Consider the following 25,193-nt stretch of genomic DNA (forward strand, 5'->3'; position numbering starts at 1 on the left):
ATAACTATTGCATATTCAATTTATTAAAACAGTATTTTGTCAAATTGATTATTATGCTCATCAAACCAGCAAATTAAGTCATAATTATAACAAATCACAATCAAAATGTATTTTTACAAAGTCTAATGATATTCTAACAAAGTCAGTACAATAAAACAAATGTATCAAAAACATATTGACAAGTACAGTACTTCTGGCCTGACTTCTACTTTAATAAAACCATAGAATTAAATCAGATTCTCACTGTTAAAATATATAATTATATTTTCACTGATACACTGTTTCTCACTGGCATTCTGTATCACTGATAGGATTGTCTCCCTTTGCTCACAAAGACAATGTTTTGACATATAATATGTTATTACCCTGACACAACTACACAGTATAATATCATTTATATTTCACTCAAATTTCTTCAGCATATATCACAAAAATTTATCTGGTTAATATATCATCATCAGTCATTAAAATGGCAAAATGTTCAGTGTTTAGCTATCAGTAAAGTCTGGTTTTCTCTTCTCCAAAAATGCTGTCATGCCTTCTTTTCTGTCTTTCTGTAAAAACACACAAAAAAGAACATGATATTATCAGTAATTATCAATTATCACAGACCTTGGAAGATTTTTAATTTTTAGAAACAAAGATGGCGGCCTCCACAACTGTTACAAAATGGAGCACATTGACCATTTTCTCCACTGGAAATGAACACCTGAACCACAGAAGTGATGTTCGCTGTAGTAAATTTACTGGATTCCTCTTTCAGACAAGAAACAAAATGATCAGATATGTTGAGGAAGGTTTTTGCCAAAGTATAAATCAAATCCATAAATAAATAACAGAGATATCACCAATTTTTGTGTCGCCTTGAAAAAGGCAACATATAGGGGTTACTTTTGTCGGCTGCATAAGTGTCAGCTATACTGTCCACAAAGTGACACATCCGACTTGCAGAGTTCTTGTATGACATAAGAAAGCAAAATAAATTGCAAAACACAATCAATATAGTGAAGGTAAAAAAATTGAGATATCAACCTTAAATACCTTGCAAATATCCCCATTCATGCGAAAAAAATATTTGAAAACTTACTGTTGCAAAAGTTGCGTGGAAAAGTCTCTTTTCAAAATGTAAACCTTCTGAAAGGGACATCTCATAGGCTGGAAAAAATATGCAACATTTAAGCAAATTTAAATGAACTTGCATATAAACATGTAACATAAAATGATACTGTGAAAATAAATGTTATCAATTCTTAAAAGTCCTTAAAAACTACTTCAATAACTAATATTCATTATAATTTGGAAAAGTTTTAAGAGATTTTTACACCAGAATGTCCACTGACTAATAAAAATCTTGGGATTTGAGACAGAACTCAGATAAAAACATTAATAACCTTTCCACCTGTTCTGTCACACACCAAAAAATTACACGTTTTACAGCTAAAAATGTGCTTATCATGTCAGATGCTCCAGCATCTTTTTGGTAAATCTTGCCTAATGTCTACAACTTTATATGTAAATGCTGTGACATTATGCAAAGATGGTCATTGTACCAGCTTTATTAAGTAGACACCATCGGCTACATACTAGAGATTACTTATATCAAATACTTACTCAAATAGAGGAAAATTTACCTGAATTGACAGCTTCTTTACACATAGCAGTAGTGACTTTAGAGAAACCGGCAATTTGTTCAGCTGTTTTTATAGCCTCATCAACAACTTGGTCAACTGGGAACACTTTACTAACTAGTCCTGTAGGAGAGAAACAGCAATAGTTCAGTTACGGTAATAAAATAAGACAAAACTGTATGTCTCATGCATATAAACAGAATGTATTATTTTTAATTTTTTATCAGCTTACTGAGTTAACAATACTTTCCATGAATATAAGATTGACTATCTTTTTAGTTTTGATTGTTCTAACTTCGTAATCTAACAGTTTTACTAAAGAAGGAGGACCTGAAATGTCCCTCAATGCTTTACTTAAGGTAGGAGGGGACAACTAAGTAGAACCACAGGTCTAATGATGATAGCTGAATATAGTTTCTCCTTGCAAACTAGAATGGACTTTCAGGTGAGATGAAGACCAAAAGTGCAAATAGTAAGTGCTCAACCACTTCAGTGGTACTCATTTCTTAATAATTCATATATAATGATATTTATTAAAGGCCATTGAAAATATTATATATATTTTGTTTAAAAAAAAAGCTTTTCATTTTTGGTGTTGTGTTACAGTTTCAAAATCATTTCTCTTTGGTCATCTTTTCCTTCTTTTGCATCTATAGTTGTAATGATTTTGTATGAAAGTCAAAATACCACTTTGTTTACATTTTGCAACCTTTATTACAAATTATTTCACATTCAATGATGTTTCCTTCAGGTGATTAGCATTTTACATCCCGTAAATTCATTATCATAAAGCAGATGTTTACATTTTCTAATAAAAAGAAAATTCATTCATTTTTGAGACAGGCTGAATGTGCTGTTAAGGTTTTCTTAACAGACTTAAAAGAAAAGTCAACCAGCCCGAAATGGCTGTAATTTGAAATTTATCATGAATCATTTGAACAAACTTGGTAAACAGTCAAAACTGAATCATGTATATAAATATCACAATATTAAGCCAATAGGACAATATTATTCTTTTTCTTTGTAAATTAGGGGGAGACAACCAATTTCTGCCAACTTTAATAAGTTATAAGCCACATATATATTGTAAAGTGTTGTACCTGCTTTTTCAGCTTCTTGTGCGTTAATTCTGTTACCAGTAAGTACCATTTCCATTGCCTTGGATTTTCCTATAGCTTTACACAATCTCTGAGTACCTCCGGCACCTGAAATGTATATACAAATCTTGTTATTATTTTAAAGCACTCAAGAATCATGTAAATTTTCCATGTGTATGCTATAGTCACAAAGGTTGACCAACTGTTGAAACAACTGTACAATTTTACTAACATTCAACTATCTTATAACCAAAATTTTACTAATATTTGTCTATCTAATAACCAAAATTTTACAAACATTGTCTATATATAATAACTAAAATTTTACTTACATTCGTCTATCTAATAACTAAAATTTTACTAACATTCGTCTATCTAATAACTAAAATTTCAGAAACCTTTAATAATCTATATGTAAAAACTAGAGTTTTCTGTCAGAATACACAGTTACTAAAATATAGACCTATCTCATAGTGATTTACAAATATTTCTATCTTATTGTATAAAATAATCTCACCTGGTATGGTTCCTATGGTAATTTCTGGCTGTCCAAACTGGGCATTTTCTCCTGCGTATATGATATCGCACATCATTGCAATTTCACAACCACCTCCTAACTGAAATATATCAGTAACTAACAATAACACACTTGAAAACAAATGGTAAAACTTTAAGAAGGTTTAATATTCTTTTAAGATTTGAGAACAGCAAACACAAATCAGCTACATTACACGTCTGAAGTGAAATTGGGAGTTAAACTGTGTGATTGGGTTTAATTCCGGGATGTGTTCATTATTTCTAGTTGTGACTGCAAGCTCTTGTTCATGCCCCCTTAGGCACAGGCTTTTGAAAGCAAAACTCATCATTTTGATATGAACTGGTTTTAAATAAACATATTAACGAGGATTTTAAGATTGCGGATACATTTTAGAGAAGAGGAAGTTTGTAACAAAATGAAACAATATTTACAGCAAATCCATTCACAGCTGCAATAACAGGCTTGTTACAGGCTGCCAGCCTGTTCCAGTATGAGAGAAAATTTCCTTTAAACACTTGAGAGAACTCTCTGTCCTTCATCTCCTTAATGTCTGCACCAGCTGTAAAATAAAGTCATATCACCAGCTGTAAAATAATGTCATATCACCAGCGGTAAAATAATGTCATATCGACAGCTGTAAAATAATGTCATATCACCAGCTGTAAAATAATTTTATATCAACAGAAGTAAAATAATGCCATATCACCAGCTGAACAATAATGTCATAACAACAGCTGTAAAATAATGTCATAACATCAGCTTTCAAATAATGTCATATAATTATATCACTAGCTGTAAAATAATACCATATCACCAGCTGTAAAATAATGTCATATCAACAGCTGTAAAACAATGTCATATCACCAGCTGTAAAATAATGTCATATCATTGCTGTAAAATAATGTCATATCACCAGCTGTAAAAATAATGTCATATCACCAGCTGTAAAATAAAGTCATAGCACCAGCTGTAAAATAATGTCATATCACCAGCTGTAAAATAATGTCATATCACCAGCTGTAAAATAATGTCATATCACAGCTGTAAAATAATGTCATATCACCAGCTGTAAAATAATGTCATATCAACAGCTGTAAAATAATGCCATATCACCAGCTGTAAAATAATGTCATATCAACAGCTGTAAAATAATGTCATATCACCAGCTGTAAAATAATGTCATATCAACAGCTGTAAAATAATGTCATATCACAGCTGTAAAATAATGTCATATCACCAGCTGTAAAATAATGCCATATCATCAGCTGTAAAATAATGTCATATCAAGAGTAATAAAATAGTGATTTTCCTGCTTATATAACAGACTGCCATAAAAGGCCTCTTCCCAATTGGAATTTTCTTTAAAATCATGCAGTTTTCCCAAAGATCTGAACTTAAACCAGCTTTTTTTCTTCCCAAATTAGCAATTTGAGCGATATTTTCCCCCAAGAACAAGAGGCTAATGCATCTTCTCAATTAAGTGAGAAAAATCACTGATAAAATAATGTCATATCACCAGCTGTAAAACAATGTCATATCGCCAGCTGTAAAATATAGTCCAACTAATTGTACTGCGCGACGAGATATTGTGCTATTTTCGTGTCTGGGCAATATCTCGCCTCTAGCGAGATTCTGCCCCAGAACGAAAATATCTCAGAATGAAGCTTTGGCACGTAAATTTATTTTGACTACTGTAAAATAATGCCATATCACTAGCTGTAAAATAATGTCATATCACAGCTGTAAAATAATGTCATATCACCAGCTGTAAAATAATGTCCTATCAACAGCTGTAATATAATGTCATATCAACAGCTGTAAAATAATGTCATATCAGTAAAATAATGTCATATCAACAGCTGTTGTGAGACTTGGATGGTGACCTATTATGCTCTCAAATAAATGTTTTAAGTTTCAACCCATTCCCTTCGGTAGTTCTGGAAATATCAACTTGTACACAAAAAACTTAACCAATGTGTTATGCCGACAATGACACTCACTGGGTGAGTACAATAGCTCTCCCTATTCTTTGAATACTCGAGCTAATAAATGCTATACTGGTTCCTGTGACGAAATTATGTTTTTCCATGTTTTGCCTTGACAATTTTCATTTTAACAATTGATAGAAGGGCTTCATTACATGTTCAGTTCCCTTACAAGCATAACATCACAAAAAGTTGTTCATTTGTCTATTTAACATGTAGCTTAGGTGGCCACTAGCACAGGCTAATCAAGTTTATTTCAACAATCTATATAAACTATGTATTCAAAAACTGTGTACCAGCAAATGCCTTTTCCCCGCCTGTGAGAACAATGCATCCAATACTGTCATCAGCTTCAAATTTGTCGATTGCATCCTCTACTTCCCTCATCAATCCATCACATAGTGCATTCAACGCCTTCCTTCTATTTAACTGGATAAAACCAACATTTTGTTTTGCACCTTTCTTTTCTGTGATTATAAATTCTCCTTCTGTAAAAAAGATAAGAGCTTTTTGTATAAAAATATATCAAATCTATTGTCAAAATAAAAAGACTAAGACTTCACACATTTAAACTAAACATAATGATCATTTAAAAATGATAAATCAAATTAACTTTTTTCTCTGATCTTGAATTTTAGTAATTCAAGATGATTAATTAAATTTATAGGGTTCACATATTTTATTATCATTTATGAATAAATATATATCCAAGACATTAAACCGATGCTACTTTGTTTATTTAACATTCTGACAAGATGTGCCACATTTTGGACAATACCTTAGTAGAATGACCCATGAGGAAATTTGATTATTTCCAGTTATATACAGACAAGTTGGACAGAAAATTTTACTTGAATGTCCGCAGTATAAATTTAATACTTGCCCGTATAAAATTAATGTTGGACACATGTTCTAAAGATAATGAAATGTAACAGCTAATGTCCTTACTTGGTAATGTGTTGACAGATTTCCTTATGAAAAGACCAGATGTCATATCAACAGTAAAGAGAAAGACATGTTACTGGCACCATGTAATAAAAATAAAGTTAGGTTCCAAGACCTCAAATTGCGATTTTATTATTATTACGCGGAAAGTCCGAGCGGGGCCAAAGGCCCCGCGAGGGCTGTAGCGCTCTTAGATAACATGTATGACGCGTATCAATTCAAATGAAATCAAATTCAAACTAAATGAAAATTTCAAAAAAATATATATCCTATACCTAATGAGCTGTGAAAAAATCCTTAGTTAACTGGGCGCCGCCATTTTGAAATCCTTTTGAGCTAAATATAGATATCAGAGCGCTTTTAATGAGCGTCCACATGATTCAGACTATTGCTAGCAGACGCATTCTAAGTAACACTTCCGGTGAAAGAATGATGTACAAACTCAGAAAATAAAGCTGCATTTCATTGATAAGAATTATAGTTACGATTATAAATATAAAAAGTTACTTTAACATATCCTTTTTGAGAAATTAGTACATTAAAAATAACGTTAAAACACGATGTGATTAGAGATTACCAAAATGGCGGACGGGATTTTCCAAACGCCGACGGATGCGCAGAGGTCCCCCGTTACGTTCGGTGATTTTCGGAATATTCCGAGCGCTCCGATGATAGGCTGAACACCACCAAATTATTCGTTTTATGTCAAGAAAGATCTGGTTTACATAAGAGCTTTCCGCGACATAGGTAGCACCTTATTTCATATTATTATTGGATTTGAAGTAGCACCAACACAGGTCAAAATTATGGAAATTATTAAATGTAATTACTCAATCCCTCCATGTCCGACTTTGAATTCTAGTTTTTTAACTTATAACAAGTCCAAATGAACTATAGAGCTGACTAAAACTAAGCTGTGCATGTTTTCACACCTTCTGCATCCATGGGTGTCCTTATAACATTGTTTATTGTACTTGCCTAGCACGCCTGTAGGATACATGTACCTGTAGGATGATTCTGGGCTCTGAAGGAAGGACTGAGCCCTTTTTAAACCCTTCTTCTTTTGACAATGAACAAGAGTTTACAGTAAATTATAGTTGAACAGACACATTATTAATGTGCATACATATAGTCTAAAGGGTATGGTATACAATACAACAAGGCAATGTATAACAAGGTGCCAGAGTATTCTTTGATTTCCATTTATACTGCAAAATTTCAAGTATTTATCTGTTGATTATACATATTATAATTTTATTTCGGGTTTAACTTGCATGTGATGCATTCTGATTAGTTTATGAATGTTGTCACAATTTTCTATCCAACAAAATCATGACACAATTCCATTGTGTACGTTTTGACCTGCACCCAGAATACCTGCGACCTTGTCTGCATGTCAGAAAATAATGAATAAACCAAATGTCATGAAATGTCATCTTATGACAATGTAAATTTAATAAAACTTACGTGTTGACATACATCTTGCATGAGCTGTCGTGTATTTAAATACGTTATTTCTACCATTATTTAGCAAAATACGACTTAAAATACAACGGCTAAAGTTCGTGGCAGCCATGATTAAAGTATCCGTACCAAAATAATTGAATCAAATAAATAAGTTATTCAAAGACTTTTGAGAGAATAAAAAACAAATATTAACTAAATCCTTTTAAAAAGTTTTAAATATTTGTTATTTGTATTTTTTGAATTATTTTTATGTCAATTGGAGTAAAAATTCTCTTGATGAATTTAACCTATTTAGAGACTATTCAAAAAATCTTTAACCCGGAAGTGAAAGTTGGACTGAAGTAAACTCGAATGTTTATCAAAAAGGAGGCGTGAATTTTTACAAATGCGTAATGAATTTAAGCAGCACAAACACCTATGGAAATGGTCTATTATATGCAGGATGGAATCAGGACCAAGGTGAAATAAATGACATTCATGTGAACTACCTTTCAGTGTTTTTACTTTTGACAAATTGTCAAAAAGTGAGCCTAGTTCATTTTCTGCAATAACTTTGAAAAATTTTACATCATTAATATTTCTTCTTACAAACATTCATTTACAACCAATTTTTATCTTTTTTTTATTCGATACACCTTTTTGTAAATTATCCAGGGTTTAACAGAAGAGCAAGATAAGAAACAAACACCTGGGAGTTGTATGAGTCACTCCCCTTATTCATATGCAGTTGTATAGGAAAAGAGTCAACTCGGCCCTATACCAACTCGGCACGGGTCAACTCAGCCCACATTACAAAAATATATAGGCCTATAACGTAATTACTTTGCTTTGCATTTTGTTAAGGTAAATGAATAATAAGAAATATCTTATTATTATTATATAATTATTATTATTATAATATAATTATACATTGTACCTCTGCTGAAATAAAGTATATTTAGAAAAAAAAGTTATTTATTTGTCTTGCAGATTCGATAAAATTAATATAGACACAGGCACGATTATCGAACCTGGGAAGAAAAAATATGAACAGATTGATAAAATAACTTCATATTTTTTCTTCCCAGGTCCGATACTTGTGCCTGTGAATATGGATATAATAAACATGTGTTTCCTTAGATGCATTTTGTTTGTAAAGTAATTTTCAAAAAAATATGAAACAAAAACGTGTTTACTTAATAGCATAAGCTTCTAATTAATTTCAGGTGGTCACTAATCAAATTTGAATGAATGAGTCAATCATAATTATCACCTAATTAATCGGTATCTTTAACAGTATACACATTGATTGATAATAATAGCCCGTGACAATAGGAGTCCTTTGATGTCATTTACCCATTTTTAAAAGTTGGCCGAGTTGACCCGTGCCGAGTTGGAATAGGGCCAAGCTGACTCGGGGGCCGAGTATGTTTTAGGGCCGAGCTGACACGGATTCGTTGTATACAGCATGGTTCATTTTATTTTGCAAACCCTTAGTCAGTTTTTTTTAAATTTTGCATACTGTTGTGACTTGTTCACATGTCTTGAATAGAGTTCCCATAGTATCTGGGAAAATGGGAATATGCCATTGAATTTGGACACCATGTCTTCCGGCCTTTATAGGTTTCGGATGATAATGTTAAAAATCTGGGAAGGTACGGGAATTAACTGTTCCAGAAAATGGAGGTAAATCAAGCATTCTCATAGGCAGAGCACGGCCAATTGGCCATGGCATATTTTGTACTTAAATCATATGGTTTAAAAATAGTTAGATCTACTGTAGTTAATTTTTTGTCTGAAGCTTGTAAGTGGACTGAGGTCAAATCTTACAATGAGAACCTGGAAAAGCAGTAGCTGTCACAAACATTTCATTAATTATAAACACTGAATGTATTTCTTACAAAGATGTTATGTTAGACTTACTTGTTAGACTTACTTCATGAACTACATGTATTATGGTGAAAGATGTCATAAAATATTGTTCTTAACATTGCCCTGAACATATTCATAGGGCAATGTGCACGATAGCTCAGGTTTTTTTTATTGTAGGAACTTTTTAAGATCATTTCTTGTAGTTTCTAAACTAGTTTATCTCAAAGACAGTTGGACTGCTGACACCATCCTTATCCTCACCTGACATTGAGTTTTCACCTTACATAACAGAAGCATATAAAAGGCTTTCCCAATGGAAATTTTCTTTGAAATCGTGCTTTACAAAAAAAGTCTGATCTTAAACCAGTTTTTTTAATTCCCAAATTGGCAATTTTATCAATAATTTTTCATGAAATCAAGGTCTGGAGTAAACAAGTTTGAAGAGTTTCATTTATATGTTTTAGAAAGAATTATTTCTTTAGCCTTTATTCAATTTCCTAAATATAGCTGGAAATGTAACAAAATCATATATTTACTTTTATCTGCATTATTTTAGGATGTTTTGCATGTGGTATGGAGACTGGCTTTAGAGTGTATAATTCTGACCCATTGAAGGAGAAAGAAAGACAGGATTTTACAGATGGGGGTATTGGTCATATTGAAATGTTGTTCAGATGTAATTACCTAGCTTTGGTAGGTGGTGGAAAGAATCCAAGATACCCTCCAAACAAAGGTATATTTTAAAAATTATTCAGATCATTATACCCTTGTAATGTATTTGGATAGTGTCATAAGTTAATCTTTATACTCTGCTCAGCAATGAAAGCCTAAGTACTTACTTTTCAGCCTGATCAATGAACACACTGTAACTTTCCACTTCAGTCATTTGCTACACCATCTAGTAAAATAGCTCCAAATGTTTCCCATGCCACTATAAAAACAAAAAAATATGTGTAAGACTATTTCATATAAATTTTTGTCAAGTATTTTGGCAGCAAGCATTTTAGCACTTTATTGTCTTTAGCCAATAATGCCCACTTGATTTTAGAGGTCAGAGGTTTGATTCTTAGCCAAGAATTGTCTAAAAACATTTTTTGCCCGGGCATAAAAAATTTTCCCAAAATAAATGGGAAATTATTTTTAATATTATTTATGTTTTGTAGCAATTTGTTTTGATTGAAAATTTTTTATCTTAATTTTGGGGTTTTCTTAAGTGAAAAAATAATCTCCCTATTTACCCCACCCCCTTTAACACTTGCATACCATTTTAAAAGTTTCTTTCTTTAATGGTTATTTGGTAACTTTTTGTGTTAACAAAATTTGATCTTCTGTATTTTTTGGTTTTTTAAATTCCCAAGAAAACCAAGTTTAAAAGCTCTTTATTTTATTTTTTGTGAAAAGATCCCTATTTACAAAAAAGGAAATGAACAAAAAATCTTTAATATGGTTTTCCCTTTTGCTACATTCATTTTTTGGGATATGGGGCCCCCAATAGTAAAAACTTTAAAAAAGCCCCCAAAATCTAAAAGTTTGGGAAAAGCCCATTTTTTAACCCCCTGTCTTTAAATTTTTTATGGCAAACCCTGCTCCTTAAAATTTTTTCTCCATTTTAAAACATAAATTTTTATGTAATGTATGATCTTGATTCATCATTTCTACAGATAAGCCACTTGACACATATAAATTGTATGTTCAGTAATAAACACTTGATAATCTTGACAATTATTTATAAAATGATTTTACAGTGTAATAGAAATATTTTAATGGAAGATATATTTAACTGTAGTGACTAAGTCTGATCTTTTTCATAAAATATGTATGCCACTATGAACTCTTGTCCAAAAGCATTAACTTTACAATGTATATGCACTTTGGAAGAGATGAAGGAAATGTACAAGTAAATTTTATATAAATGTCCTTCGGTTTCCCGTTATGTCTTCCTATTTCATGAAACCTCTGCACTTTTGTTCAATAATTGAAGATTTAAAGGATATACATTTTACAAACATCATAGGGTATATAAATGACCTATGAAGAAGACAGTTGACCTCTGTTGTTTTAAGAAATCAAAAAGTCAATTAAGGTAAAGGTTAAGTTACTGTATAACTAATTTAGTTCCTTCCTTAAATTTGTTGAGGATGGCAAAGTTTACATGATTAATATGAATGCTAGCATTGCCATTTTGAATAACGCTATGCTTGTTCCTTATTAATTTTGTTTGGTCATATTACTATTTAAGTTTATTTTATCTCAACTTACATTATTTCTAGAAAATTTGGCCTCTTTGGCTGAGTGATTATGGTCTCTGACATCAAATCACTTTCACCTCACCTCTGTGGGTTCGAATCCTATCAGGGATTTTCAATTCTTTAATGTGAGGAAGTCATCCAGCTAGCTTATGAAAGCACCTGAAATAATGCACAAAGGGGCACCTGAGGTCTTCCAATACCAGTAAAGCTGGAAAGTCACCATATGACTTGTGTCGATGTGACTTTAATTCCTACAAAACAAACAAACATCTAGAATATTACATATTGTCAAACATTTGTCTTTCACCAATATTTGTATCTTTATATTATTTTAGTGATGGTTTGGGATGATTTAAAGAAGAAACATGTTATAGAGCTGGAGTTCTCTACTGAAGTCAAAAGTGTTAGATTAAGGAGAGACAGGTACATAGGATTCAAGATTCGGGTTTTTATTATTGAAAACACTAGTGAGTCGATGGCGCCCTCCACCTGTTATGCTTGAAATCCACCATATGATCTTAACAGAGTCGCTGTCACTTTAAAACAGTTGTCTGTAATGTTTTCTTTCCATAAAATATAAAAGAAAGAATAGAGATACTAGTGTTTTATATATGAAGCTACAGTGGAACTTGTGACAAAGACCACCAACGAAATGTGAAAAAATGGCATCTGTTCACAAATTCAGTTGAAGCTTTTTAATCATAAAAATGGTATTTTTTTTTATAAAAGCCACAATTTTGATTTCCCAAATAACGGGGGCAAAAAAGAGATTTATTTAAAATCAATAGCATAAGGTACAGTATTTATGTACACAGCAAAATAGGGTCATTATATACTGACATACTCGGTAGATTTTGGTTCACCTTGATATATATATTATGCGCATTGAACACTGAAGGTTTTATTATATATTCTAACATTTAAATTTGTGAAACCAGTAACTTGTGAAGTTGTTCTTAATTTTTCTGTTGCTATGGTGATTTTATTTGCTATGTTTCAGAATTGTAGTGGTGCTAGATACAATGATCAAAGTTTATACATTTACACAAAATCCTCAACAGCTACATGTGTTTGAAACCTGTCAGAATACTAGAGGTAAATTTTCTACTGAATTTAACTATAACAGGCAACATTTAAAGGAGCTTCACTGAGGTCAAAAAGGCTAAAAAAATAAAATTTGAAAATCTTACAAAGATTAAGTGAAAACCTTAAAAATGGAAAACTCTGCAAAGAATAATAAAGAAGTATACTCAGAATTAAATTGAATATCAATTTTTTTGTGCAAATCTTAGTCCTATCTGAGTGACAAGCATTGTAATGCTTTTTATTTTTGGGTGATTTTGCACAATAAAAGTTGTTAGTCCGGAAAAAAGGTGATGGAGTAAATATGCATACAAGTTGAGCCAAAAACCCCAAATTTAAAAACTAAAAATGTTTGGGAAAAAGTTTTTGGTTGTTTAGTAAAAAAAGCTAAAATTGAGTCTCTTTAAACTTTTCACTGCAGGAACCGAAAGTGCCACCAGTATAGAACCAGGCCAGCCTGCACGTCCATGCAGTCTGACCAGGCTCTATACTTTTGGCTTACTTCAAATTTTTATCTTGAGATCCCCAAAAATAATGGGCAGTTCCAAAATGGAAGCTGGACAAGTCCATTTAAGAAAGTCAGCAGGTTAAATGTTATAGAGCATAGTATTAACATGATATATAGATATAAGACATAATTTATACTCCATTTGACCAAGAATTTCTTTAATAAAGGAGTAGTTACATAAAGCAAACTTACTTCTCCAATATTTGGAAAATCTATAGAATCATATCAGCATCTAAATTTGTTTGATTTTTCAATACTATAATATTTGAAAAACCAGGAATGTATCAATTTTTGTTTTTACATGAAGTAAGACATTGAAATATTGAAAACTGAGGATTTCATAATAAAACAATTCTAGTCTTTATTTTGACTATAATATTGAATTGAAAAGTAGGAAAGATTAAAAATGAAAATTTTCCCTTTAATTTTTCAGGTTTATGTGTCATGTGTCCAAACAGTAATAACTCCCTGCTCACATTCCCTGGCCGTAAAATGGGTCATGTACAAGTAGTAGATCTAGCAAACACGGAGAAATCACCTTTAGATATAGACGCGCACGAGGCCTCTTTAAGCTGTATGGCTCTCAATCTTCAGGGAACAAGAATTGCAACGTCATCAGAAAAGGTGAGAAGTGTTTCATATTAAGCGTGTAATGGAATCTTAATGAATGATTTAGCAAAATTGTCAAGTCCATGTTTGGTTAAAAAGTTAAGCAGAAACCATAGGTTTTATGGTATGGCAGAGTAATGTCTAAAATAAGGATCAAGGGAGACAACTGTAAAAAAAAATGCATTTTCAGGTACTCTTAAATCGCTTCATTAAAAAATATGTCAAACATACCTAGAAAAGTACTAGTAATAGTTAATGTGTTTTTAACTTCCCATTTTTTTTAGCAACATTTTGGCCAATATTTGGGATTGCTACTTACTGGAGGCATTGGGAAAAATGCATCATAAAAAGTATGGAATTGGGAAAAATGCACCGTAAAAAATCTAATTTTAGAGAAACTACTGAACTCATATTAAATAAATAATAGTTGCTACTTATAGTGACTGTCTTTATTAGTTTATATTCATATTGTCTTGTATAAGTAACTGAAAGGAATTCCTTTGTAATAAAAATACATTTTCAAAGAAAATCAACAACATAAATCCAGATCAGCAATCGGGAAGTTTATGTATCTTAGATGAGGAAAATATTCTTTTTGGCATGAAAAATGTCTCCGTTTACAGGTAGTAACTAAAATCCTGTTTGCATTAACTGTAAAATAATCTGGTTGCGCTCTGCTTTTAAATATTTATTGTATCATCAATTTAGTGTCTCATTACATATCATATGATGTGGCTAATGTATCATTACACCCTACTTTCAAAAAAGGAAATGATGTCACAAACTTTGTCTGTATGAAAACATGATGAAGGCATTTTATGTAAACCAAGGCTCTGTTTTGGTAGCAAAGCCTTTGAAGTTTTTGTTCCAGCTTTATAAAAGTCAAGACTGCAATAGTATTTTTGCCATTCATTTAAGAAAAATACAAATATGTTTATATGCATGTAATTTACTATTTTTAGCATATTTCGCAATAAGTTTGGCTGTATTTTCAGGGCACATTAATTCGAGTATTTGACACTAGTAATGGTCAGCAGCTCCATGAGTTGAGAAGGGGAGCTAATCATGCAAATATTTATTGGTAAGTTTGTAATTTAAAAGTTTAAAAGGTTATAAAGTATGAGAAATCACTAAACTAGCTCTCCTTAGATTCTATAAATAAGAACTATTACAGTTGTGTTAGGAAATTGATTTCCTGGCATACTGTGTGTATTTCTTTATGAGTTTGAAACACACCCTGTATAGGTAAAATCCTCCCATCTTTAAAGTTAGTGTAACTTGTAAACATACTTACATGTATGCATATATCATATCTTCCAAAACTAAAAAATACATTTCTTTTAATGTGCATGAATTCTGTACCCATTTTGAAATGTAGTAAATGTGTTTTATTTCCAGATTTTAAATGATTTGATTCTTTTTATTTTTCAGTATAAATTTTAATCAGGATTCCACGCTACTGTGTGTGTCCAGTGATCATGGAACTGTTCATATATTTTCAACAGAAGATGCAAAAAAGAACAAACAGTCAAGGTAAACAATATACAGTCAAACATGTGAATAAAGGCCATCTGAAGGAGAGACCATACATGGCATTTATAGACAGGTGGTCTTTATTCAAGGTTAACTCTGTTGTATTTTTATCAATGAAGGTTTGACGAAGAGCAGTTTTTAGCTCGACTATTGGAAGAATATGAGAGCTATTGTAGTCGCCCCGGCGTCCGCGTCGGCGTCTGCGTTGGTTAAAGTTTTTTGTAAAGTCAAATATCTCAATTATTACTTGAGATATTCAATTGAAACTTACAATACTTATTTATAGTAACAAGGTACATCAGATTGACAAGTTGGATAACTCTGCCTACAATATTGACAGAATTATGCCCCTTTTTAACTTAGAAATTTTGGTTAAAGTTTTTTGTAAAGTCAAATATCTCAATTATTACTTGAGATATTCAATTGAAACTTAAAATACTTATTTATAGTAACAAGGTACATCAGATTGACAAGTTGGATAACTCTGCCTACAATATTGACAGAATTATGCCCCTTTTTAACTTAGAAATTTTGGTTAAAGTTTTTGTAAAGTCAAATATCTCAATTATTGCTTGAGATATTCAATTGAAACTTACAATACTTATTTATAGTAACAAGCGTACATCAGATTGACAAGTTGGATAACTCTGCCTACAATATTGACAGAATTATGCCCCTTTTTAACTTTAGAAATTTTTTGGTTAAAGTTTTTTTGTAAAGTCAAATATCTCAATTATTGCTTGAGATATTCAATTGAAATGTAAAATACTTTTTTTATAGTAACCAATGTACATCAGTTTGCAAAAATTGCATAACTCTGCCTGCAATATTTTGCAGAATTATTTGCCCCTTTGAAAACTTTAGAAATTTTGGTTGAGGTTAAAGGTCTTCAAAGATATTTACTTAAAACTTTACACATGCACTTAGGGTCATAATTGGAGGGTCATAATTGTATGTCACTGACCAAGTTCCATAACTCTATTTTGCATTAAGGCTGATTCATATCCCCTTTTCTACTAAGTATCTTGGTTAATGTTTACATGCAAGTTTTACATATCTCAATAACTATTACAGATATTTATTTAAAACTTCACATATGCATTTAGGGTCATAATTGTAGGTCACTGACAAAGATCCATAAATTCTATCTTGCATTTAGGCTGATTTTTCTCCCCTTTTTGCAACTTAGAAATTCATGGTAAAGTTTTGTTTGTAAGCTGTTATCTCAATAACTACTGAAGGGTTTGTGCCTTTTTTGGGACAATTTTATGCATTCATAATAATAAAGCAGTGATTTACTTGATAAAACATCTTAATAACAAGCCTTTGTACCTTGTCTGTCAAATTTATGTAATCTGATAGGTAATTAGTATTATTATACTCAATAAAACACCCTTGTGACATTACTTTCCGAATAGTCAAGCCAATACTGTATAATTAGACTCTCTGTAAGGCCTATAACATGAATTTATAAAAAAAAAATTGCCCTTTTGTGAACTTAAAAAAATTATCATTATCAAGGCTCTTTTACTATCAAGCACTAAGAATAGTCGAGCGTGCTGTCCTACAGACAGCTCTTGTTATTTACAAGATGGTCTTTATTTGGAGGTGGTCTTAATCACAGGTGTCACTGTTTGAACAATTATGATGTTAAGATGTGTGTATATTATCAGTGAATAATACATACTGCAGAGATCTGCCAAAAATTTGAAAGTACTGGGCCCTGGGCCCACTTGGTCTGAAAATGATGGGCCATTTTTACCAAAGTATGGGCCTTGGGCAAATAAGTAAACATTGACCTTAATAACTGTTAAAAAGTTAAAAGTAGTTAATTGAATTTCCCTGGTAATAAAACTTAAATCATATTTTATGACAAGTGGTTCACTTATGATTCAGTACTTAACCAATAATTAAAAATTATGCCTTAGTACATGGTAACTTTCTAACTAATATTAATTGCAGGCAAAATATTTTTTAAATGGCTGCTCAAAAATTTGATATGCAAATTAATTCACATAATTGCTGGTTCTTACTTCTAATGTCTAATACTGTGCATTATCCATTGAATTGTTCCTACCGATAATCATTTTAAATATTAAGTAGTTGTATAATTTGTTTGTTATATTGGATTAAATTTACGTAGTAGAAATGAGTATCTGTGTGGGAAAGGAATTATGAGAAGAAATGCGGTAAATAGATAACATGGACAAAAGCTATAGGGGAATGGATAAACTCAAGAATATGCGTAATTACAGGGGAATGTTGCTGTTGGTACTACTTTTGACTGGATGACTAAATAAACCAGCAGACTGTTTTGTTTTCTTATAAGTCTGCCACAGATTTTAGATGCGCCCATGGCCCTTTGCTGCCGATTTTCCTGCGCCATTCTCTTTTTTTTAGCGCCAATGGCGCAAAATCGCGTCCTCGGCAGATCTCTGCATACTTTTGATTTGTAGGAATTTGATAATCTGTATGTTCATGCTAATAAAAAGGTATTTGTCTACGTAGAAAGTACAAATTAAAAGTTTAAAATCCAATTTCTAAAATTGTCTAAATTTAAATCTTAAGAATTTCTTTCACAATCAACTCTAAATGATTATGTATGTTAAAACTGAACTAATTCATATTTATGTTTTGTATTACAGTTTAGCAGGGGCTGGTTTCCTACCTAAATACTTCAGTTCAAAATGGAGTTTCTGTAAGTTCCAGGTACCAGGGGGTGCTCACTGTATGTGTGCCTTTGGGTCAGATAGTAATTCTGTGATAGGTATGTATGCTTTTATACAATCTGTACCACTTTCAATACAGTGAAAAATTTTATTTTCCATTTTCAGCTTAACCCTTAAAATTGCTGACTTTGTGTATTGCACTTGCTTGTTTATTATGAATTTTCCACTAAGTGTTTATGGGGCTTTCATTAACAACATACTAAAATTAGAGCGCTAATAGTATAGAGTTTGTAAATATTGCATGGAAATGTTAGTATATAGTAGCCTGACCATGCCAATAACCTGGGAAAAGAATTTGTACTTATAATTCTGCCACAGGGAGTTTGCAGACTTATATACTTATAAAACTCATTTTGGTAGTCTGGAACTAGAGTCAATGGGATACCCGTTTTATTATTAGGAAATGTTGTTTTTATGAAATATATATAAAATGCAGCTTTAAATGAAGGACCGTCAAACTTTAATTGGTTATTGATTGGAAAAAATATTGAATTGTAAAATACAAAACTTGAGCCGTCCAACAACATAGAACATAAGCCGTCCGGTTAGTTCAATAGGTACAGCATTAGACTGTGAATCAGGCGATTCCTGGATGGTGCAGGTCAATTTAATTGCAATTGATCATGAAATCTTTTCCACTGTCATGCGCACTGTACCTCTGCCTTGGCATGTACAGAAGTTTTCAATTCCTAGCTAAAATGCGAAGGCAATCTGGTACAGGTAAACTGCTTAACAGCCTGCCCAGGAATGATGTGTGGGCTGAACTGTGCTCTGGTAAATTCAGTGTAGCATACTGCCATGATCCAGAGTGAAAACTATCAACACCACCACCCATATAGAACAGAATCAGCCTTGCATGGATGTGCAAGCTGGCCTAGATTTATCCTGGTGACATAGGGTTGTTTTGATCCTAAGTAATACATCAATAAAATATCAAAATGTATCAATATTTTGAAGAAAATGGGTATATATATATATATAATTTCAAATAATAATGTTATGGCATGTTCGATTTCAGATACAAAATCAGTAGTTGGTAAGAAAAGAATTTTGTCATAGGTTCTGGCTAGAATGTAAACATTTATATTCTTGATTTTATGTATCTCTAAACTTGTTTCTGCAATTTCTTATCTTTCACCTTAAGTTTTTGACAGTCATCTTAGCTAAGTTATCTTACAAATGGGGTTTAATGTTTCATTCCTTTTTAGTTTGACTGTTTGAAGAATAGAAAACCTGTTGTACTCCATCGGCATAGTTGTTATACTTTCTTTAAGTTTTTGCATGCAAGATGATGTCTTCAAAACAACTGAAGGGAATGGAATGAAACTTCACACATTTGTTCTCTACAAATATCTGACATCATGGGCACAGGTCCAATAACTCTGAGTTACCTTTTTACAGTTATGCATCTTTAATTACTGTCGAGCACAGAATAGTCGTGTGCTGTCATATTTCTTTTTCTATAAATTTCAAACTACTATTATTAGGGACATTGTAGGTTCATATGTATTGATTTCATCACGCCAAATCACTGTCTGCTTTGTGAGTGACTTAACCAGTATCACATTAGTTTGGATAACAGAAATAAATATATTATCATTCACCTAGTGGCACTGAACCAAAGAATCTGAAGTTTGGTGGAATACACCTTCATTTTACTTTCTCAACAAATTTGACTTTATACATAAGATTTTAGTTATTTTCATAGATTTTCTTCTTTGTCTAGCTATTATCAGAATTGTGAGGAGAATTTTAAGCCCATATGACTTTTATATAACAAATGTATATTGTTTCGGGGGAATGTTTCCTAGATAAATTGCTGGTTGCTTCTGCAGTTTACAAAAAATTTACATCTCAAATTTGTGCATATCTGCTGAATGTCTTAACTATTTTATATTTTCAAAAATGTACTCGCATTTACTCAAATTCAACATACATGTTTATAAGAGCAAAATCTTAAGTAAAATAGGAACTTTGAACTGTCCATTGCAATAAGAAGGGATGTTCATATAAAATACCTATATCAAGCAGCAAACAGTATAGAGTTTGTATCTACAGCCTTACCTGGCTTCATACAAGTATGATATGCACAAATAGTTGCAGGTATCATTCAGAGGGTTATTATAGGCTAGTAGCATCCAAGAATTCTGCTCTGTACTTTGCTCTTTGTTTTCTTTGCTGACTTCTAATCTTTTGAGCTTTCATTTTTCCTTTTTACTATTATTTAACTTCATGTATTAAGTTGCAAATATGTTGATGTTGTGTTGCTTAAAGCACAACAAATGTTTAATATTTTTACTTTCTGTTCTCCTCAGCGGGCATATATTTTGCTTATAATTATTTTGTATGTTCAGATTCAGATAGGTTAACTTTATGGCAGATAACTTCATATTTCTATGGCAAATTACTTCATATTTCTAATGCGATAGACAAGCATTTTCCCACTACGTTAAATATGGAGATCATTGGCTTGGTACTCGAGGGGTTCCTGGTTCTATCTTCTGGCGAAGCAAAGTTTCTCTGTAACAATTGATCTCTGACAATGAGTCTAATGTTCATTTGTCTCTCACTGCTGATTCTGAAATCATGTGAGATAATTTGTCAGTCACTTGTGGAGAAATTTGTAATTACTGGTTAGTTATCCAGGAAACCTTGTGTGGTGTACCAACTGCCAATTATATATGAACAAACAAGTAGAAATCGGCATAAAAAGCAGAATAGCAAACAAACAAGATTGAGTAGCAATTCTTCCTTAACTGTTCAACTTTACATGGTGAAAGATTGTATTAAGGCCAAGTTCCCAATTGTTTCAGAAATCAATTGAGACAAGAAAGGGTCATGATAATAGCAATCCAAAACTTAAGATTTGTTTTTAATAATTTAGACCGGCAGTCAGCTTCAAGGCTACATTAAATAATTGCTTATGCGTGGGTGGGGGGGGGGGGGATTTACGGTTAATAGTACATGTTTAATGGCCAATTTGCCAAAATTTGTTTGATACAAATTTCTGTTCTATAGATTAAAGTCTTTGCAGCTGCCAAAATATCCAGAGTTGAGGATGTTAATATTTAAGTCAAAGGAATTTTGTTAATCTTTTTAATTGTTGATATTGGCTTTTTATAGAATGTATGAAGAGAAACTCTCATTTTTTTTTTAGTTTTATGTTCTCTCTTAATTGCCAACACAAAGATATATGCTCTTCCTTATTTTTTGAGTTATATGTACCTTCATATTGCATACACATTAGCTTGTTTGTTTTTTAATTGTTTGTACTTTTGTTGTCTACATAAAGAGCATTTCATGTTTGTTTTTCAGTGTCATGTACATATTATATTGCATAAAAATTTTTTTAAATGTTTGTTTTTCTCTTGTATGTACATTATTTAATGCATGCACAAAAACGTTCATAGCCGAGTAATTTAGGTTATTCACTTCGAACTGCCTGCCCCCATAGATGTAGGGATAAATCCCGCCAGAGACTTGGAATAATTTCAATCAAGGAAGCTATCCTGGTAAGTTAGTAAAAGTCAGTCTGTGGTTCTACTCAGCTTCCTGTTCTTGCATGAAATAATGCACTGAAGGGCACGCAAGGTTTTCACCCACTTGTAAAGTTGGAAATTGCCATGTGACCTTTTAGAGTGTCAGTGTAACTCAAAACCTGACAAGAACTGCAGAAAAAGAAATACTATTTGTTTCTCACCTGTATGAAGATATAATGTTTACATTAATAAAAACAGAAACTTGTTTATTTCTTTCAGTTGTGTGTGCAGATGGCAGTTATTATAAGTTTGTGTTCAACCAGAAAGGAGAGTGTACACGAGATGTATACTCGCAGTTCCTAGAAATGACGGATGATAGATCATAGTTAGCTGTAGGGATGACAGACAACACACTCGCATAGTTCCATACAGTGACATCATTCATTACATCATAATGGATACAGCCTTGTCACACCTTAAACATAAATTAATACTGTTGAGTTAAGGTGTCCAGAACTCAGAATTTCTAAAATCTGAAATTAGTGACACAGAAATAAACAATTATAATTGTTTATTTTTTAGGTTTAATTATAGAATGAAAATTGACTTTGATCCAAAGTTAATTTTAGAATTAAATCAAGCTTTTAGGTCCAAAGAACTTACAATATGGAAATTTGAAAAAGAAAAAAGCTATTACATTAACTACTTGTCAATATTTTACATTCTTCAACAAAATGTCTTCTGAAAAAAACTTTTCTTCTAGAAAATACTTTTAAGACGGATATACGAAGAGACTTTAAAGAATTGTGCAATGTTCAAATTCAAATTGTGACAAGCTAACCTTCGGTCTGCCATATTTTTGTGTTTGTAAATTAAGGAATTGTCCATTATCATTTAAGGCACTTTAATTTCAAAAAATATGAAAACGAAGGCACCAACAACCTTAAGTCTTGCCAGATTGCATGTACTAGTATATATAAGCTGGTCTGGCAAGGAACTTGTTGCAAGTATCTGCTATTTTCAGCTGGTGTTAAACCCTTGCCCTTTTGAATATCTTGATTGGCTTGTTCAGCTTCCGTCTTTTTGGAACCGTACATAATCAGTTAAGATTATATGTATATTAAAATTTGAAGCTTGTCAGCTAAGAGTATAGAACCTTGTCAGACGGCACAGATGTACTGACTGGTCTGGTTCTATACTTGTAGCAAAGACTTAGCACTTTCTGTTCCAGCAAGGTGAAGGTTAAAAAATTTTAAGTGTTCTGTTCCATTAATATTTGATTTTTTTTTTTTTTTTTTTTTTTTTCATTTTCCTAACAAACTTACATCTGTTATCAGTATTGACTATTCTCTATCAGTATGATTGTCAATAATTATTCTTAATTGTTAACAATGATATTGTGAATGAATGGACTGCCTAAACTTATAGAGAATTAAAATCAAAATCCATATTGCATTTGACATATATAGTTTTTTTTCGCATCTTATAATTGTACATGTATCTTTATTGTTTTTCATTTTCATCATTTTGTTAAGGAGGCGGTTGATTCTTTGGATGGTGTTTTACCTGAGTTTGAGCAATGAATATGCCCAGTTATTAAATTGGAACAGTCTATTTCTTGTTTAAGGGCTTTTGATATTAAAAAAAAAATACAAAAATTGAGCTACCAACAGTATAGAGCCCGGCAAAGGCTAAGTCAGTTTTGGTTCCAGCTTGTTAAGGGTGAAAGGTATACTATTTACCTGCACAAGATCAGTAATTCATTAAGATTTCTGAAATTCTTATTTAGATTGTTCAAATTCTTTCCAAAAGGCTCCTAATAAGGTTGAAGGTGATAACTAATAAACCTTAATATACTCGAAGACAGATTTTGTTTTGTAAATAAGAAGATAATGTGCTAAGTTAAGTTATTAACCCACACTTACATTTCAGTAGGGACAATGTGTTATTTTATTTCGGTATATGCAGTTTGTCCGTTCAAGTTGTCACCCTAACTTTCTATTCCGATAGTGGCATTGTTTATTGGTATATGGTATAAAGATAACTTGCATGGACCCCGTACCATCAAGTGAGGTTAAAGGCTAATAGGGTAAAGGTCATGAAGACTTAGAATACTATGATTTTCTTTATAGTTAAGCGATGTGTTTTTAACTTAGTCAAAGCTGTGTCAGGGAGCATTTTTATCAGAATATCTGAAATTCTAATTGTTTCAAGACATATTAGGAAAGATGGCAGAAATTTATTTGTTGTTCTGTATATAGTAATTTATTACTCAACCTAAAATATTACAAGTTTTGTAAGTCTATAAAAAAAAGTTATGTACATTGTTATTGGAAAAAGGAAATTGTACTTTGTATGTGATGTAAATATTTGTTAGATTTCAAGTGCTTTATCTAATTTTTATTTGATTATTTATTGTAAATAAAATTTGATGGATACTAGCATTTTGTTGTAAGTCGAGTTTAAAAGTTCTGAGTGCTATGGCTATTTTGATGAGGTTTATTTTAGCTTATTCCTGACTGTTTACTTAACGTAAATGAGATTAGTAGGCCATTGTATCAAAGTAACAAGGCTTTGCCACTGCATTGATCAATAGATCAGATCTCATACATGTATATATTTTTTCCTGTATGATTGGCCGTCTGCATACACCTAAAACCTATGTCTCTTTACTGTTACCTATAGCATTTAAATTCAAACAAAATATACCTGTTATGACATGAATGACCTTTAACTGACCTTGACCTTTTGAGGTCAATTTTTGAAATTTCCTAAAAAAACACCATATTTCTTTTATAAAACTAATTTTGTTGTTTTAGAACATGTTTTGTGAAGGCATTGTTTCCAGTTTTATACATTTTGTTTTGTTTATTTTGTTTTGGAAACTGTCGATAAATGTTTAAATGAACCTGATATAGCACTGTTTAATAAGGTTGTTGATTTTATATTGAATTATGAAGGTTGCAAATTATTTTTGATATAAACTAGTTCTTTAAGTTTCCTTTAAAGCACTATGCCTCCAGATTCTTGCTAAAGTAAAGGGACTCCAGTGAAGTTTTATGATATGAATGGAATTTTTTTTTTCAAGATGTGTATATCATTTGATAAAGGGTCTGGACATGCAGAATTTCAGATCATTCTCCAAAATAATCATTTTATTTGTGAGAAATGATAGGAAAATAAAAAGTGTTTAAATGCCTTTTACTTGGGACTGAGAATTGCACAAAAATGATTTTATTTAATTGAGTAATAGTATATTTCTGTATTATATTTGAATACTTCTTTTGGTTCTCAGTGCCCAAGTCACTATATATAAAGCAAATTATATGTTATGTTCGTAGGCTTTTTGACCTCAATGGAGCTTCTCTAAATAAACTTGAATGTATGAAAATTAAGAAATTGTAAAAGAAATATGAAATGAAATTTTGTTAAGCAAGCAGTTCAAATAAATTATTTTTTTAAAATATGTCAAATTATTAAGCCGGTGCTCAG

At 31.7% G+C, this 25,193-nt stretch overlaps 2 protein-coding genes across 3 annotated transcripts; one reads left to right on the plus strand and one right to left on the minus strand.

Annotated features, from left to right (window-relative positions):
• Positions 1–19: 19 nt before the first annotated feature.
• LOC132719617 (enoyl-CoA hydratase, mitochondrial-like) lies at positions 20–7,819 on the minus strand. Its single transcript, XM_060703412.1, has 8 exons — positions 7,661–7,819; positions 5,545–5,736; positions 3,695–3,822; positions 3,243–3,342; positions 2,729–2,833; positions 1,632–1,751; positions 1,088–1,155; positions 20–554 (listed from the first exon to the last, which is right to left on the minus strand). The coding sequence occupies exons 1-8, from the start codon at positions 7,767–7,769 to the stop codon at positions 489–491; spliced, it is 888 nt and encodes a 295-aa protein (XP_060559395.1). The 5' UTR covers positions 7,770–7,819; the 3' UTR covers positions 20–488.
• A 145-nt stretch (positions 7,820–7,964) lies between these two features.
• On the plus strand, positions 7,965–24,930 carry LOC132719616 (WD repeat domain phosphoinositide-interacting protein 3-like). Of its 2 annotated transcripts, XM_060703410.1 has the most exons (10): positions 7,965–8,119; positions 10,068–10,244; positions 12,096–12,183; positions 12,761–12,855; positions 13,785–13,975; positions 14,956–15,041; positions 15,392–15,493; positions 18,139–18,260; positions 19,241–19,258; positions 21,981–24,930. In XM_060703410.1, exons 1-10 carry the CDS (start codon positions 8,053–8,055, stop codon positions 22,085–22,087), a joined length of 1,053 nt encoding a protein of 350 aa, XP_060559393.1. In that variant the 5' UTR covers positions 7,965–8,052; the 3' UTR covers positions 22,088–24,930. The 2 variants fall into 2 exon arrangements, with proteins under 2 accessions (XP_060559393.1, XP_060559394.1); XM_060703411.1 differs by lacking the exon at positions 19,241–19,258.
• Positions 24,931–25,193: the final 263 nt, after the last annotated feature.

The sequence above is a fragment of the Ruditapes philippinarum genome, unplaced genomic scaffold (assembly GCF_026571515.1).
Source record: "Ruditapes philippinarum isolate M1 unplaced genomic scaffold, ASM2657151v2 ctg1479_1_1_1_1, whole genome shotgun sequence".
Taxonomy (NCBI): Eukaryota; Metazoa; Mollusca; class Bivalvia; order Venerida; family Veneridae; genus Ruditapes; species Ruditapes philippinarum.